Source organism: Lepeophtheirus salmonis, chromosome 2, assembly GCF_016086655.4.
Source record: "Lepeophtheirus salmonis chromosome 2, UVic_Lsal_1.4, whole genome shotgun sequence".
NCBI classification, from domain to species: Eukaryota; Metazoa; Arthropoda; class Copepoda; order Siphonostomatoida; family Caligidae; genus Lepeophtheirus; species Lepeophtheirus salmonis.
The window spans coordinates 27,425-39,777 of record NC_052132.2 but is presented as its reverse complement, the minus strand read 5'-3'; the positions used below and the strand labels follow the sequence as shown (position 1 = coordinate 39,777).

At 30.0% G+C, this 12,353-nt stretch overlaps 1 protein-coding gene across 1 annotated transcript in view; it reads left to right on the top strand.

Annotated features, from left to right (window-relative positions):
- LOC121132258 (uncharacterized) overlaps positions 1–12,353 on the top strand; it is an 88,422-nt gene that overhangs the window by 61,007 nt on the left and 15,062 nt on the right. Inside the window, exons 7-10 of the mRNA XM_040727625.2 lie at positions 250–547; positions 614–723; positions 6,588–7,174; positions 12,173–12,339. Of these exons, the coding sequence (XP_040583559.2) occupies positions 250–547; positions 614–723; positions 6,588–7,174; positions 12,173–12,339 (1,162 nt within the window). The remainder of the gene's footprint in view (positions 1–249; positions 548–613; positions 724–6,587; positions 7,175–12,172; positions 12,340–12,353) is intronic.

Genomic DNA, 12,353 nt, shown 5'->3' with positions numbered 1-12,353 from the left:
TTCAGAGGCCGTATTGAGGCCGTTATTGATGCCAACGGTGATTATATCGAATGAATGGCTACTCTATACCTATATGCTCGTCATAGTTTTGATTTTCAATAAAAAAGTTCAAAATGTATATTTTGTGTTGTTTTTTGTAGAAAAATATTTTGGCGACAATTTGATCCACATTCCCTTTATATATAATCCTGGGGATACCACAATATATACACCATTTCTGTATGTTTGAATATGTTTTTTTCTCCTTAGATACAAAATGTAGAAGTTGATATTCTCTGTAATCGATCGTCAGAATCCGAGCATGGAGTATTAGTCAATTTTCCACATCCATCTCCAAAATGTGTTCCTATTCCCTGCACATGCCTGGGTGATTCTTCCTTAACTCCTGAAGAAGCATTAAATATTATAGAAAATGCATGCCATAACTTGGACAATGTTCGGATGTTTGAAAGAGATCAGTTTGTAATCCCAAAAAGGGACATTTGTGGATCCTTTAATACTCAGTCTCCTAATAAAGAGAATCAATGCTCTTGTACCAAAGTTGAGAGTAGGTCTTGTAATTATATATTATACAGCATTTTAGTGATAATTGTACTTCAAAAATAAATAATAGTTTCAAGTCTATGGCAGCAATACAATCTGACGGCATTAGAATGGAAGGATTCTTTAGGAAACATATCGTCTCTAGAGTACATTTCCGCCAAAAACTTAATAGAGAACTCGGTAAGTAGTAAAAACAATTAACAATCCCGGATTAATTAATTTTTTAAGCTTTAAAATGATAAAATCCATTAAGTAATTAAAATAAATTAATGTTATATGGTACCATGAACAACTACAAATGTTCTTATCCTCAATTTGCAGAAACACTCATAGAGCTAATATTTTCCTTGCCAATTTTTTTACAGATTAAAATACTTAAAAACACCATAAAAATATAGCTAGCAAAGTTAAATACAATTTAATGATTTTTAATGGCAAATGAATTACACACTATTTTTTATATATAATATTTATACAATAGTCGTTTAAATAAACAGCAATTAAGTCATAAAAAAATGGTATTTGGTCTTTATCATACTCGTTGGTTTCTGTTTAAATGGTTACAAGGAGTAATAAAAAGGATCAAATGAGTTGGTTTTTTACTATTGTCATGATAACGATGAGTTAATGGTTTATGGAGGATTTACGAAATAATATAAAATATTTTTCATATCAACTTCGACAGCTATTTCAGTTTCGTCTTGTCTTCGTCAGCCAATAGTCTTCATCGACAATTAGTCTTCGTCATCATTTCGTCAGCTTTTGTCTCCGTCATCATTTCGTCTGCGTCATAATATTTTCTTCGTCAGACATCGTCCTTGTTTTGTCATAATTATCTTTTATTTCGTCTTCGTCAGAGTTACCTCTGCATTGGAAACAATTTTTTTAGTTTGATTTATATTTTCTTAGTAATAAATAATAGGGTTTTAAAGTACAAAACAAATATGTCAATATGGCCAAGAGTAGGTTCATGACCCATAACCAAATCATTGTAATTGGCAAAATACCCTTATTCGAGAATCTATTTACTTTTTCGGCCCACAGAGGTTGTGCAATATATTTTATGGGATAGTGTTCTTTAAAATTGAGTACACTATCTTTTAAGACGTAATGATGAAAAAAAAAAAAAACTTACAGACAATAAAAGTATCACATGATATGATCAAAGTCATGACCAAGAAGGAGAACAAGAAGAAAAAGAGCAAAATGATTATCAATATGTATATTAATATTTCTCTGGCTCGACTCTCAATTAATGTTTCTTGGAGCCTGGAAGATATGTACTGCAATCTATCACGGAGTAGTAAATAGCGAATACAGCAATTTCTGTCATTTTCAAAAAGTGTTGCATTTTAGACGGAGGAGCCTGTATATATACAATGCACATTTATTGAAATAATATAATCCTTTTAAAAATATTATTAGCGTTTTAGGTCAACAACAAATTTACGATACAATACTCTCATTAGTTATCAAAGCATTAATGTCATGTGAATACAAATCTATATTTTCTATGATTTACTTCTAAATGACTTATTATATTTAGAGTTATCTTTATGCACCATTGTTTTTTTAGAGGAAATTATATTAATTGTGATAATGCTTTTTAATTAATTCTATGGAAATGCATATTTTATAATTCCTCCTTTTTGCATTTCAAATTGCCCTAGAATGGGATAACAGTGATAAAGAATAATATTTACGTTGTTTTTTTTTCTACAAAAATAAAAGTTTTATGTTATATTTTTAGTATAATATATATAATTTACTGCAAAAAATCTCATAAATATTACTGATAAAAATAATTAATTAATTATAATCTATCGTTTATTTTTTTGAAATACTTTTTAACTTTAAAACAGAATAAATTATATTTGGTCTGAGTTAAAATGATTAAGCAAATACATATTTACATAGTGCAAAGGATTTGAGTCTTTGTGTCATTTTAATCAATGTTTTAATTTTTGTATGCGAGGGTTTATTTTTATGATTCAACGGATTCTAAAAGGAAATGAAAGAATTCAAACAGTAGATATGTTAAAAAAGAGCCTTTTCCAGCATGCATGGGTTATTATAATCGGATAGCTGATTATGGAAACTGACCTAATCATGTCAGTTTTCGAGGTGTATTAATAAACAGAGTGCTCAGATCAAATTGGCGCATTTTTCAAGAAACTTTAAATTGTCACAGCCGCCACATTTTGCAGTAGATTTACTTGAAAATTGTTTTTATCTGTACATATGATTGTTGAAAAAGAGCTCCTTTGATGTATCCGCCTCCAATATCAATCATAGCCTAGATCCGTGCCCGGGAGTAGGAGTATACCTTCAAAGGGTAGCTCCTAGGCATTGCCTCCTTGATGAAGGCAAACAGATGTTCAATTTGTTTTAGATTCAACGTCATGGCACAACGCCGTTCCACCTCTATAAATTCATTCATCTTTATATATGGAGCAGCTGTCGTCATGGTTCCCAAAATGTTACTAAAGTTTGTTGATAGAACAAAGTTTCTGCCGGGGAGTAATGTAATACCATATACATCATAACAAAATCACCAGTGCATGCAAACACCGATTTGATCTTAACGCCTTTATTTATTTTTATGAAGCTGCCACCATTCTTTCTCAACGTGATCGACAAGTTTCCATATTAATATGAAAATGTCCAAGTCGATTCACAAAGTCTTCAGTTCTAGTCTCTCCCTCAGGGAATTATATTAGTCTTTTTGAAGTAAATACAATTTTGAAGTTATTGGATACATTAGAACAAAACGTAATTCAATGGAATTATTTTCGACGTTAGATGAAAAAATTTATTCACATATGATCCTGGGTACTTGGAAAATTGCCTGAGGTGAAAAATTCCCCGAAGACGAATATCACAAAGAAGGATAATTGTCCTACGCCCATTTTTTAGTTATCTTTGAACATAATTCCTTGAATCCGCATCTTTTGAAATGTATATATCTTTAAATGTCGCTAAAATATAAGACTATTTCTCTGGCACTCCAAGCAGTTTGGGATCTCCAGAACCACCTTCTACGCCATCAACAACTCCGAAACATTGGAGAACGCTCTGTCAAAAATCCCCAACTGGACCCAGAAGAGTTACAGAAAACAGCGAAGGTCAATACTTCAGATCTCAGGATTTCCCACCAGACTGTCCAGAGAGATGGCAAAAAAGTGAGTAGAAAGAGCCTTGTGATGGTAAAGAGGCCACTTTTGACACCAGCAATGAAAGAAACCCATCTCCTCCGTTGCAAGACTCTTTTTGTGTTCTTTTGAAGTCTTTTTCGACTTTTTTAGACCACCTATTGCACTGATCTCCATCCCCTCGACAACACCTTTAGGGTTTATTTCAAAAGGAAGGACTTCAGTGTCCGTCATCCAAACATCAAGGCTCACAAAGACACTTCCAGCCAGAAACGACACGCCATGACAGAGGACTGCATCTGCAACGGGTGCCAGGGTTTCCGCCAATGCCTGGAACCCTTCATTGCCACTAAGACTGGCTACATTAATGATTCAGATCTATTTATAGTATTAATTTTATTGAAATGATATTGTTCATTTAAATTTATATTTTGTTGATGTTTAAAATTCAAAGTGTTCAGGTTTTAATGAACCACTTTGTAAATTCGTCATGAAAAATGGAAACATATCCTTTGTTTTTTTTCTATACATTTTTTTCAAAATCTATATTTCCATAAATTTAATGTGTTCCCCCTCGGACATATTTCCTCGGGGAGGCAAATTTACCCATCTGTCAATTTTCCTCGTACCATGATCTTGATATCAAAAATATGAATTCGTATTATATCAAAAAGAGTTGAAGAAATTTTATTTGATGACCTTTATTTCTAGGTAATGCATATTTACATATTTTTTAATTACTTCAACCACTTAACGCTTTTGCAAATATATTAATAATCATTTTGCTCTTTTTCTTCTTGGTCTCCTTCTTGGTCATGACTTTGATCATACAACCAGGAAATTTAAGGTTATTCAATGCATAAATATTAAATATACAATTCACATTGTACATACAAACCTACCCGTCCAAAAAAAAATGTTGAAAGTGAATATTTACTGAGTCAGAAAACCTGTTACGCGATAAAATATGACTACAGAACAAATTTCAGGTCAATCATAGAATGGAATACTTAGAAATAGAGTTGATATAAGTAAAGTCTTGCAAAAAAACTCACCATAGTTTGAACTCAAACCACAGAACATCGAAATTTATATAAAATCTCCAGTAATCAAGTTTGTAATTATTTATTCCGATATTAAGGAATGCCTCATTATTCCTGAGAAATACAAATTTATAAATAATTATTCTAAATACTGGATATTTATACCACCAAATTTACAAATATTTTTTATGTAACTACTCATAACAAAAGATAGGAATGACCCATAACCTAAAGATTATATCAACTATACAAATATAACTAGTTCTAAGGCCCACTACATTCTTACAGATTATCATTGACAGCTTTGACGGCACAGGCCAAGGACCACGGAATATTTTATTGTTATAAACGTTATTTTTATTTAAGAACCAATATGAAGAATTGCACTATATATATATATTGATTAAATGACCCGCTAAAGTGATGGAACACTAAAAAAAAATGAATTAAATTAAGTTAACCATTAGATATTATTAATACTTGAGTTCTTAGTAAGAGATTATTCATATATAGTTTCAAAGAAGAGAAACAAGATAAATTACGATGAAATAGATATGTTCATTACCCTTCAGGGTAATATCGATTAACATAGTATTAAAGCGAAGATAATTCAATAATTATCAGAACTGTAAATAAACCCGAATAGCTTAATAAATAAACAAAAATATTTCTTCAATCCCCATTTATTACAAAAATAATCGATTTTGCTAATGTTCTTTTTTTATTATTATGAAATTGTACATCTTCAACTTACGACAAACTATAATCTTTGTCATTGATTTAAAAAATGAGGAATTTATTCTACTTTCAATGAAAGGGTCTTTTTTTTTTTTTTTTGTACTTACAAAACATTTTCTCCAATTTAGAAAAAGACACGGAAATAGTTAAAATATTTTATTTTAATGTTCCTTTAATTGGTTAGATAGAGTTGCAATTATTTACGTATAAGTAAACATTATCGTATTAAATTGACTCCATTTAAACTAGGAATATTTTGGTGAAATCCATATAAATATAGAAAGTATATTTCTTCCTCTAGGAATCGCCTAATGTATATATATATATATATTTATTTATTTTTGAATCTGCGAACATGAACCTACAAGCTATCCTCTTTACATTTTTTCTTTCAATAAGATCTTTCAAGGCGAAAAATAAAACTAAATTATATAGATATAGTTTTTAAAAAAACACTCTACAAACCTTAAAGAGCATAAACTTTGGGTTAAAATGTATTTTTTTATAACTCTTGAACTGAAAGCCATGAGAAATACACCATCCCCATACAAGACCAAAAAAACTTTGACTTGTGTTGTTTTAGTAATATTTATTTAACATCTATGGATTACTATTTTATGTCAATACTTTACATGAGGTTAATGTTTTAACAAGTTAGATCCTTTTTTATTTGTTCGTAAATTAGCAATAGGGCTGTTTCAATCCTATTTAGGACTAAACGTTGCAGTCCCGTCCTGTTCACTCTTGGTCCGCTCCAGTTTAGTCCTAAAAAATTATAAAATTTGGTCCTTAATGACGTCACTACAGTTTGTTCGTTCTTTTTTTTTAAATCAGTTCTAGTACAGTTCAGTCATAAGGACCCGTCCTAAGCCTAATAAAAATGAACCAAATACATGAGGAATAACACAACACTAATTACCAATAACAAAAATCAATTCTAATCCCACACAAAACTAGTCTTTTAAAATATATATTTAAATATGTATTTCATATCATTTGACATAACAGGACTAAATGACCTAATATTTACTATTGGGTTTGTGAATTCTCCCTAATCAGCTTAGTAAGCTTTTTTTTATTTATGATAATGTACAAACTCTCTTTTTTTCAGTTGAATAATTTATTCTTCAAATGGAATATGAATATTTCCTTACATTACATTCGCTCTGTACTCATCCACTTAGAGCCTTTGGATAATGATGAAGTACAAATCCTCATAATACACCAGTTTAAAAAAAGCAGCATTGACTCCAAAGCTCTTACAGAAAGTATAAACCAATTATTAGAGTCCATTGGAGGAAAAATACCCAATCAAACTATCGTATTTAATTCAAAGAGTCAACTCATGGAACCTCCAGTTTGTTTATATAGTCATTTGATCCAACAAATCCCTTCCAATTTATCCCTCAAACCTTTTAATGAACCAAAACAAGTATATTTCTCTGGAGAAAGAGTGGATTTAGTCTGTCATAATGATTCCCAAACACTCAAGGGCCCTGACCTATATTGGGATAGCAACTCAACGGATGGAAGAATAAGTTTAGTTTGTAGAACGAACGGAGAGTTTCAATCCTTACCCAACAGATCATATAGCTGTGTTGCAACGTGTTCCATGGATGTACCTATGCCATCAAATGAATCCGGCCTTTACTTAAAGGACCGTAAGCCGGATGTGGTTTTTGAGGGAGAATTGATTCGGTATGTATCTACTTTTGCATATTTTTTTATAAATATATATTTTTTTTTGTATCCATACTTGAAAATAGAATTTCAATAGAAGTGCTAAAAATTTGCAAAATAGTATCTATCATCATTAGCTCATATACTTATATAGGAGTATGAATAGAAATTTGCATTTGAATGGACATTTAAAAATATATATATATTCATAAATAGTGAATTTTGTATAGGATGTTCTTTTTTAACCAAATGTCTGGCTATTTTTGAAGCCTCGTACGTGTTACCTCGCAAAAACAAAAATTTTTATCTTTTTGTCTGCTGGCCATTCCCTCCTCTGACTTGATATGTCATGGTTATTTAATAACTTTTTTTTTTTTTTGAAAAAAAAACAAAGTAATAAGTTATGCAATACTTATAGAATTTCTTGTTGATCTGTCGTGATATAAAAATACATATACATTGGCCATTTTATTATTTATATGATTTTTTTTTGGCAATCATATAGAAAAACATGGCTACACTTATAATTAAATATTACAAACCAACACTGTAAAAAAGTATTGAATAAAATACTGTGTCGGATTTTAATATTATGAAATGCAAATATATTATTCGTTTTAAAAATTGTGGAGAAATAATTAAACAATGTTAGTCTGGGAGTATCTAAAACATAAATCGCAGTTGGTAAGATTGACTTATTTGGCTAATTATTAGAGGAGTTTAGGCCTCTTTTCTGTTTCTTTTTGGAGGAATGGTTGCGTGATGCAACGAAGGTAGTCGATTGATGAATAATATAATTCATTTAAAAATTCCGTTAAAAAATGTCCCATGAAAAAAGTGGCCTTTATCATTTATATTACAAAATTCGGTCTAGACCGATTTTATAGATCTCAGATTGATGACGTCATGTGTAATTCCAAATTGTCAACATATATATAACGACGTAATATGAAGTTTATATATTTTCATATGTATGAAATTCTTATAAATGGATAGAAGATAAAATCGATTTTTAAAGTGAGATGGAAAAAATTAGTCCAAATCAGATAAAACAAAAAACCTTAGGATCGAACCCAAAAAAATAGATAACTGGCCTATTGTACAAGTTGCAAACAAAAAATGAGTAGAATAATTTTAAATGAACGATTTACAGTACTTGTGGTAATGATTATACAATAATTGAATATTCCATAGATGATCATCATATTAATGGTCTATTGTTAGACTACTTTAATCAAAATTACTAATATTTAAGTATTCTATGACACATTATAAAGTTCAAATACTTACAGATATATTACTCATAAATACATAATAATGATGTTGTAATTAAATAATGTATTTTAAGACGAAAATTTGAAACTTGAATAATATGCTTATACAAGTTGTAACTTATACACGATGTGTGTATGTGTAGATGTTCCTTATACAAATTTTGCACGGGACCCTCTTTTCAGCTAGGATAGGCTACAACGGGGTGTTGATTTTTTGGGAGCTTATATAAGGGGGGCGTATTATACCTAAAAACCGTTTTTTGCCACTCAAGCAGATTAGATATGGGGTTGAGTTATTTATCAATAAGTGATAGGCGTTTCAAAAGCAACTATATGAATTACTACGTTTTCTAACTTTATTCTAAATCAAAAAAGTTACGGGCTAAAAAAGAAATCTGTGAAAATTGTAATTTCCTTTCTTTTAAGTAAAAAAAAAAGACTTTCGAATAGAATATAGCATTAGTAAATGGAATAAAGTTTGTAGAAATTTGTCTGGAGATTCGTTTGCATTTAAATTTGTCAAATAAAAGTTGATGTTTAATTGTAATTTTTTTCATCAAACGTTAATTTACAGTTTTTTAAGGAAAATTGAGAAACGACGATGGTTTTTGCGCAAAAAAATGTGGCAAATTTTCAATTTTGAGAATATTTTATTAGATTATTTTTGCAATATTTGCAAAAATGAACCAGTTATCGAGTCTTATTTTTTCAGACAACATTATCCTTCATAGTGTCTTTGTTTTTTGCAAGTACAAAAAAATAATGGTAGGTTTGTGTTTCATTTACAATTCCAATAAATGCTATTAATTATTTTTTTGTAAAATTAGTCTAAAAAAAGTTTTTGCAATTTTCTTTGGGAACTTCGATTTGAGATTGAGAATGTTGTCAAGTTTATAACGCATTATTCTTTTTATTCAAAATAATACTACTAAGGTTGCAGGAGGCAATAATAAGAGTTTGTTTTGGTTTTTGGTTGTTGTTTTTTTTTTTGGGGGGGGGCGAGTTGCGATGATGAGACTTTGTCGATTACCTTACTTAACCGGATTGATATAGAGTGAAGAATCCAAGATAATCTTTTGAGAAAACAACGGAACATTATATAATAATTATTAGTATATAGAAGTATTTTCTGAATATTTTCTCAATTAATTTGACCCTTTCCAATGTGATTCCTTAGTACTCTTATATTTGAATAACATTCTTAACAATATTTGTAACTATATTTTTTCTGAATAGCTTATATATGAATAACATTCTTAAGAATATTTGTAACTATATTTTTTCTGAATACTTTTAAGAGTACGAACTTCAAAAAAAAAAAACCCATGTCATAGGATTTACCCCAATATACGGTAACTTCATATTCAATTTAAAAAAATGTTATATATGCAAAAAATGTTATGAAAACATTATTGCCAAAGTATAAAGAAAAAAAAAATTTTATGCACAAAAAATGTTATGAAAACATTATTGCAAAGTATAAAAAATGGCACTCCAGCCATTTTCATTGGAAATTGATTTCGCCAATTATTGGCCAGAGGTTTAACCTTTTCATATAATATATGTGTTCAAAAAATTAAAATTGAGTCTCAATGGGACCACCTTCATTCAGACCTATAATTAGAAAAGGTCATAATCGCTATTTTAGTCAATTCTGTCTTATTTACATATAAATTACAATATAATTATATTGATTTTTACAAATTTTGTAATGCATATAAGTCTACTGCACTTTTCCAACTTGTTTTGTTATTATACGTATTTGAGTGGTTTTTACTTGTTCTATCATGTTTGACCAAGATCCGAAATTGAAAATAATAGAGTACTTGTATTTTCTTGTTTTTATTTATTTGCATTTTTAGTTGATTACATATGGACTCATTCGCCTTTGAAACTTAGTAATGAAGTACAGCATTATAGAAATTGATATAAAGTGAATAATTTGTTAAAATACAGTTATATTAAATTGCTTATTTGCATCGTTAGTTAATATGGTTTTTGCAACAACAAAAAAAAGATACTGCAGAAAATTTTGTGTAGGTCTTACAAACATTCAAATAAAAAATATAATAGAAACATCTTTAAACACCCTCATAGCCCCTGTTGAGACAATTTCCTACTTTAATAAAACCTGGGAACAGACTTTACTCTGAACGTAAAAAAAAGCTTCCCCAAATAAAAGATAATGACGAACAGGAATCTCCAATTTCAACGCAGGAAATAATTTATCTGGACGAAACTATATCAGTTACACACGACGAAGTGTTTAAGAAAAGCACTGAAATTGAAACTTTAAACTGTTCATTATCTCTACTTGAAAAAATTCCAATAGATCAACTAGAAGCTGCCAGAGCTAAAAACTATACAAACTGAAAACAGAACAGAGGAAATGAATCTCTAAAAAAAAGAGACTAGACATGATTCCTGACCCAGTGTGATGGATACCCCAAATACTTAAATATGCGAGAAAGAGAGGTATGTTTGCATCTCCTAATCCAAAGCAGGGAAAGGAAATAAAAGGTTAATAAAGTAGTAGAATAATGGCGATTACGACCTTTTCCAGTTATAGGCCTAAATAAAGGTGATCTCATTGAGATCCAACACTAATTATTTGAACAACTATAGAATATGAGTAAGTTAAACTTTTGACCTAAAATTGGCAAAATTAATATTGAAGCATGGCAGTACGCCTTTTTTTATATTTTGCAATAATGTTTTCATAACATTTTTTACACATAAGCAATTTTTTTATAAAATATGAATTGGAAAAAAAAGAAAAATTTACTTATTCTTAAGAGTAGTTATGCCTTACTCGAATGTCTTTCGAAGGAAGCCAAACTTTGAGGTACTCCTAAATGGGCCCTCGTGCCTTCACAAGTCTAAAATTTTACAAATATTGTTTCTTTGATGGGATCACGCTCCTGACCAAAATTGATGAAAATCAGTTGTGACCAATTCAAAAATTTCAAAAAAGTGTGACATGGAATGCCCCAGATTTAACTTATCTTATGAACAGTTCTTGTGCAAAAGCCTGGTAATATACATAGATTGGCGATTAAAAAACTATAAAGTTATTTTCAATTTTTTTTAATAAAAATTCTGGGTTTCAAAACTACGTGGGAGTAGTGATAATAACTTCATTCATATAAAACTAGCATACCAATTATCTTAATAACTTTCGAGGCGTTGAATGAGAGACAATTCAATGGAGTATTAGCAAACTATTAAAATATGTTATTCGCTAGGGTGTGTGACAATCTTTAGCTTGTTGTTGTAACAAGCTGTCTAAAAAAAATGGCGCATCCGAGAAGAATTGTCAGAGCACCCTCATCTAAGTAACATACGTTTATACAAAAAATAATATATCATTCAGGTAATTGTATAATTTTGCTTAATGGCAGCACCATTCTCTGTTGCTTTATTTACAAACTAATATAAGTAACCAACGCTCATGACTTAAAATGTAATTACCTCATAGAGATGAAATACATCGAGTGATGAAACTGAGCAATAGCAAGGGAAATACTATGACGCTGCGATAGCAAACGAAAGCAAAAAGATAAATAAAATATACAATTGGATATTCACTAAATTTTCGGCCAAATGGTCCTTCAATGAAATGTCCGTCAAAAATAATAACTCGGCAAAATTTCATTCGGCCAAAAGTCCACTCAGGGTCAACAATAATCTGAAGACTGCCCATATCGTTTATTAATACTTCCTTAACGTTCCTATGTATTAGGTTTGAATGTCAAAACTCCTCACTTGCACTACAAATTTTTGATGGATCTGGAGAGATAGATAGCAACAAAGACTTAATTTCCATTCAGTGTGGACCAGATGGAAGATATAACATAACAAAGAAGAAGAACCATGATGAATTTGATTTTCCGACATGTTTACCGAGAGGTGAATCATAATCT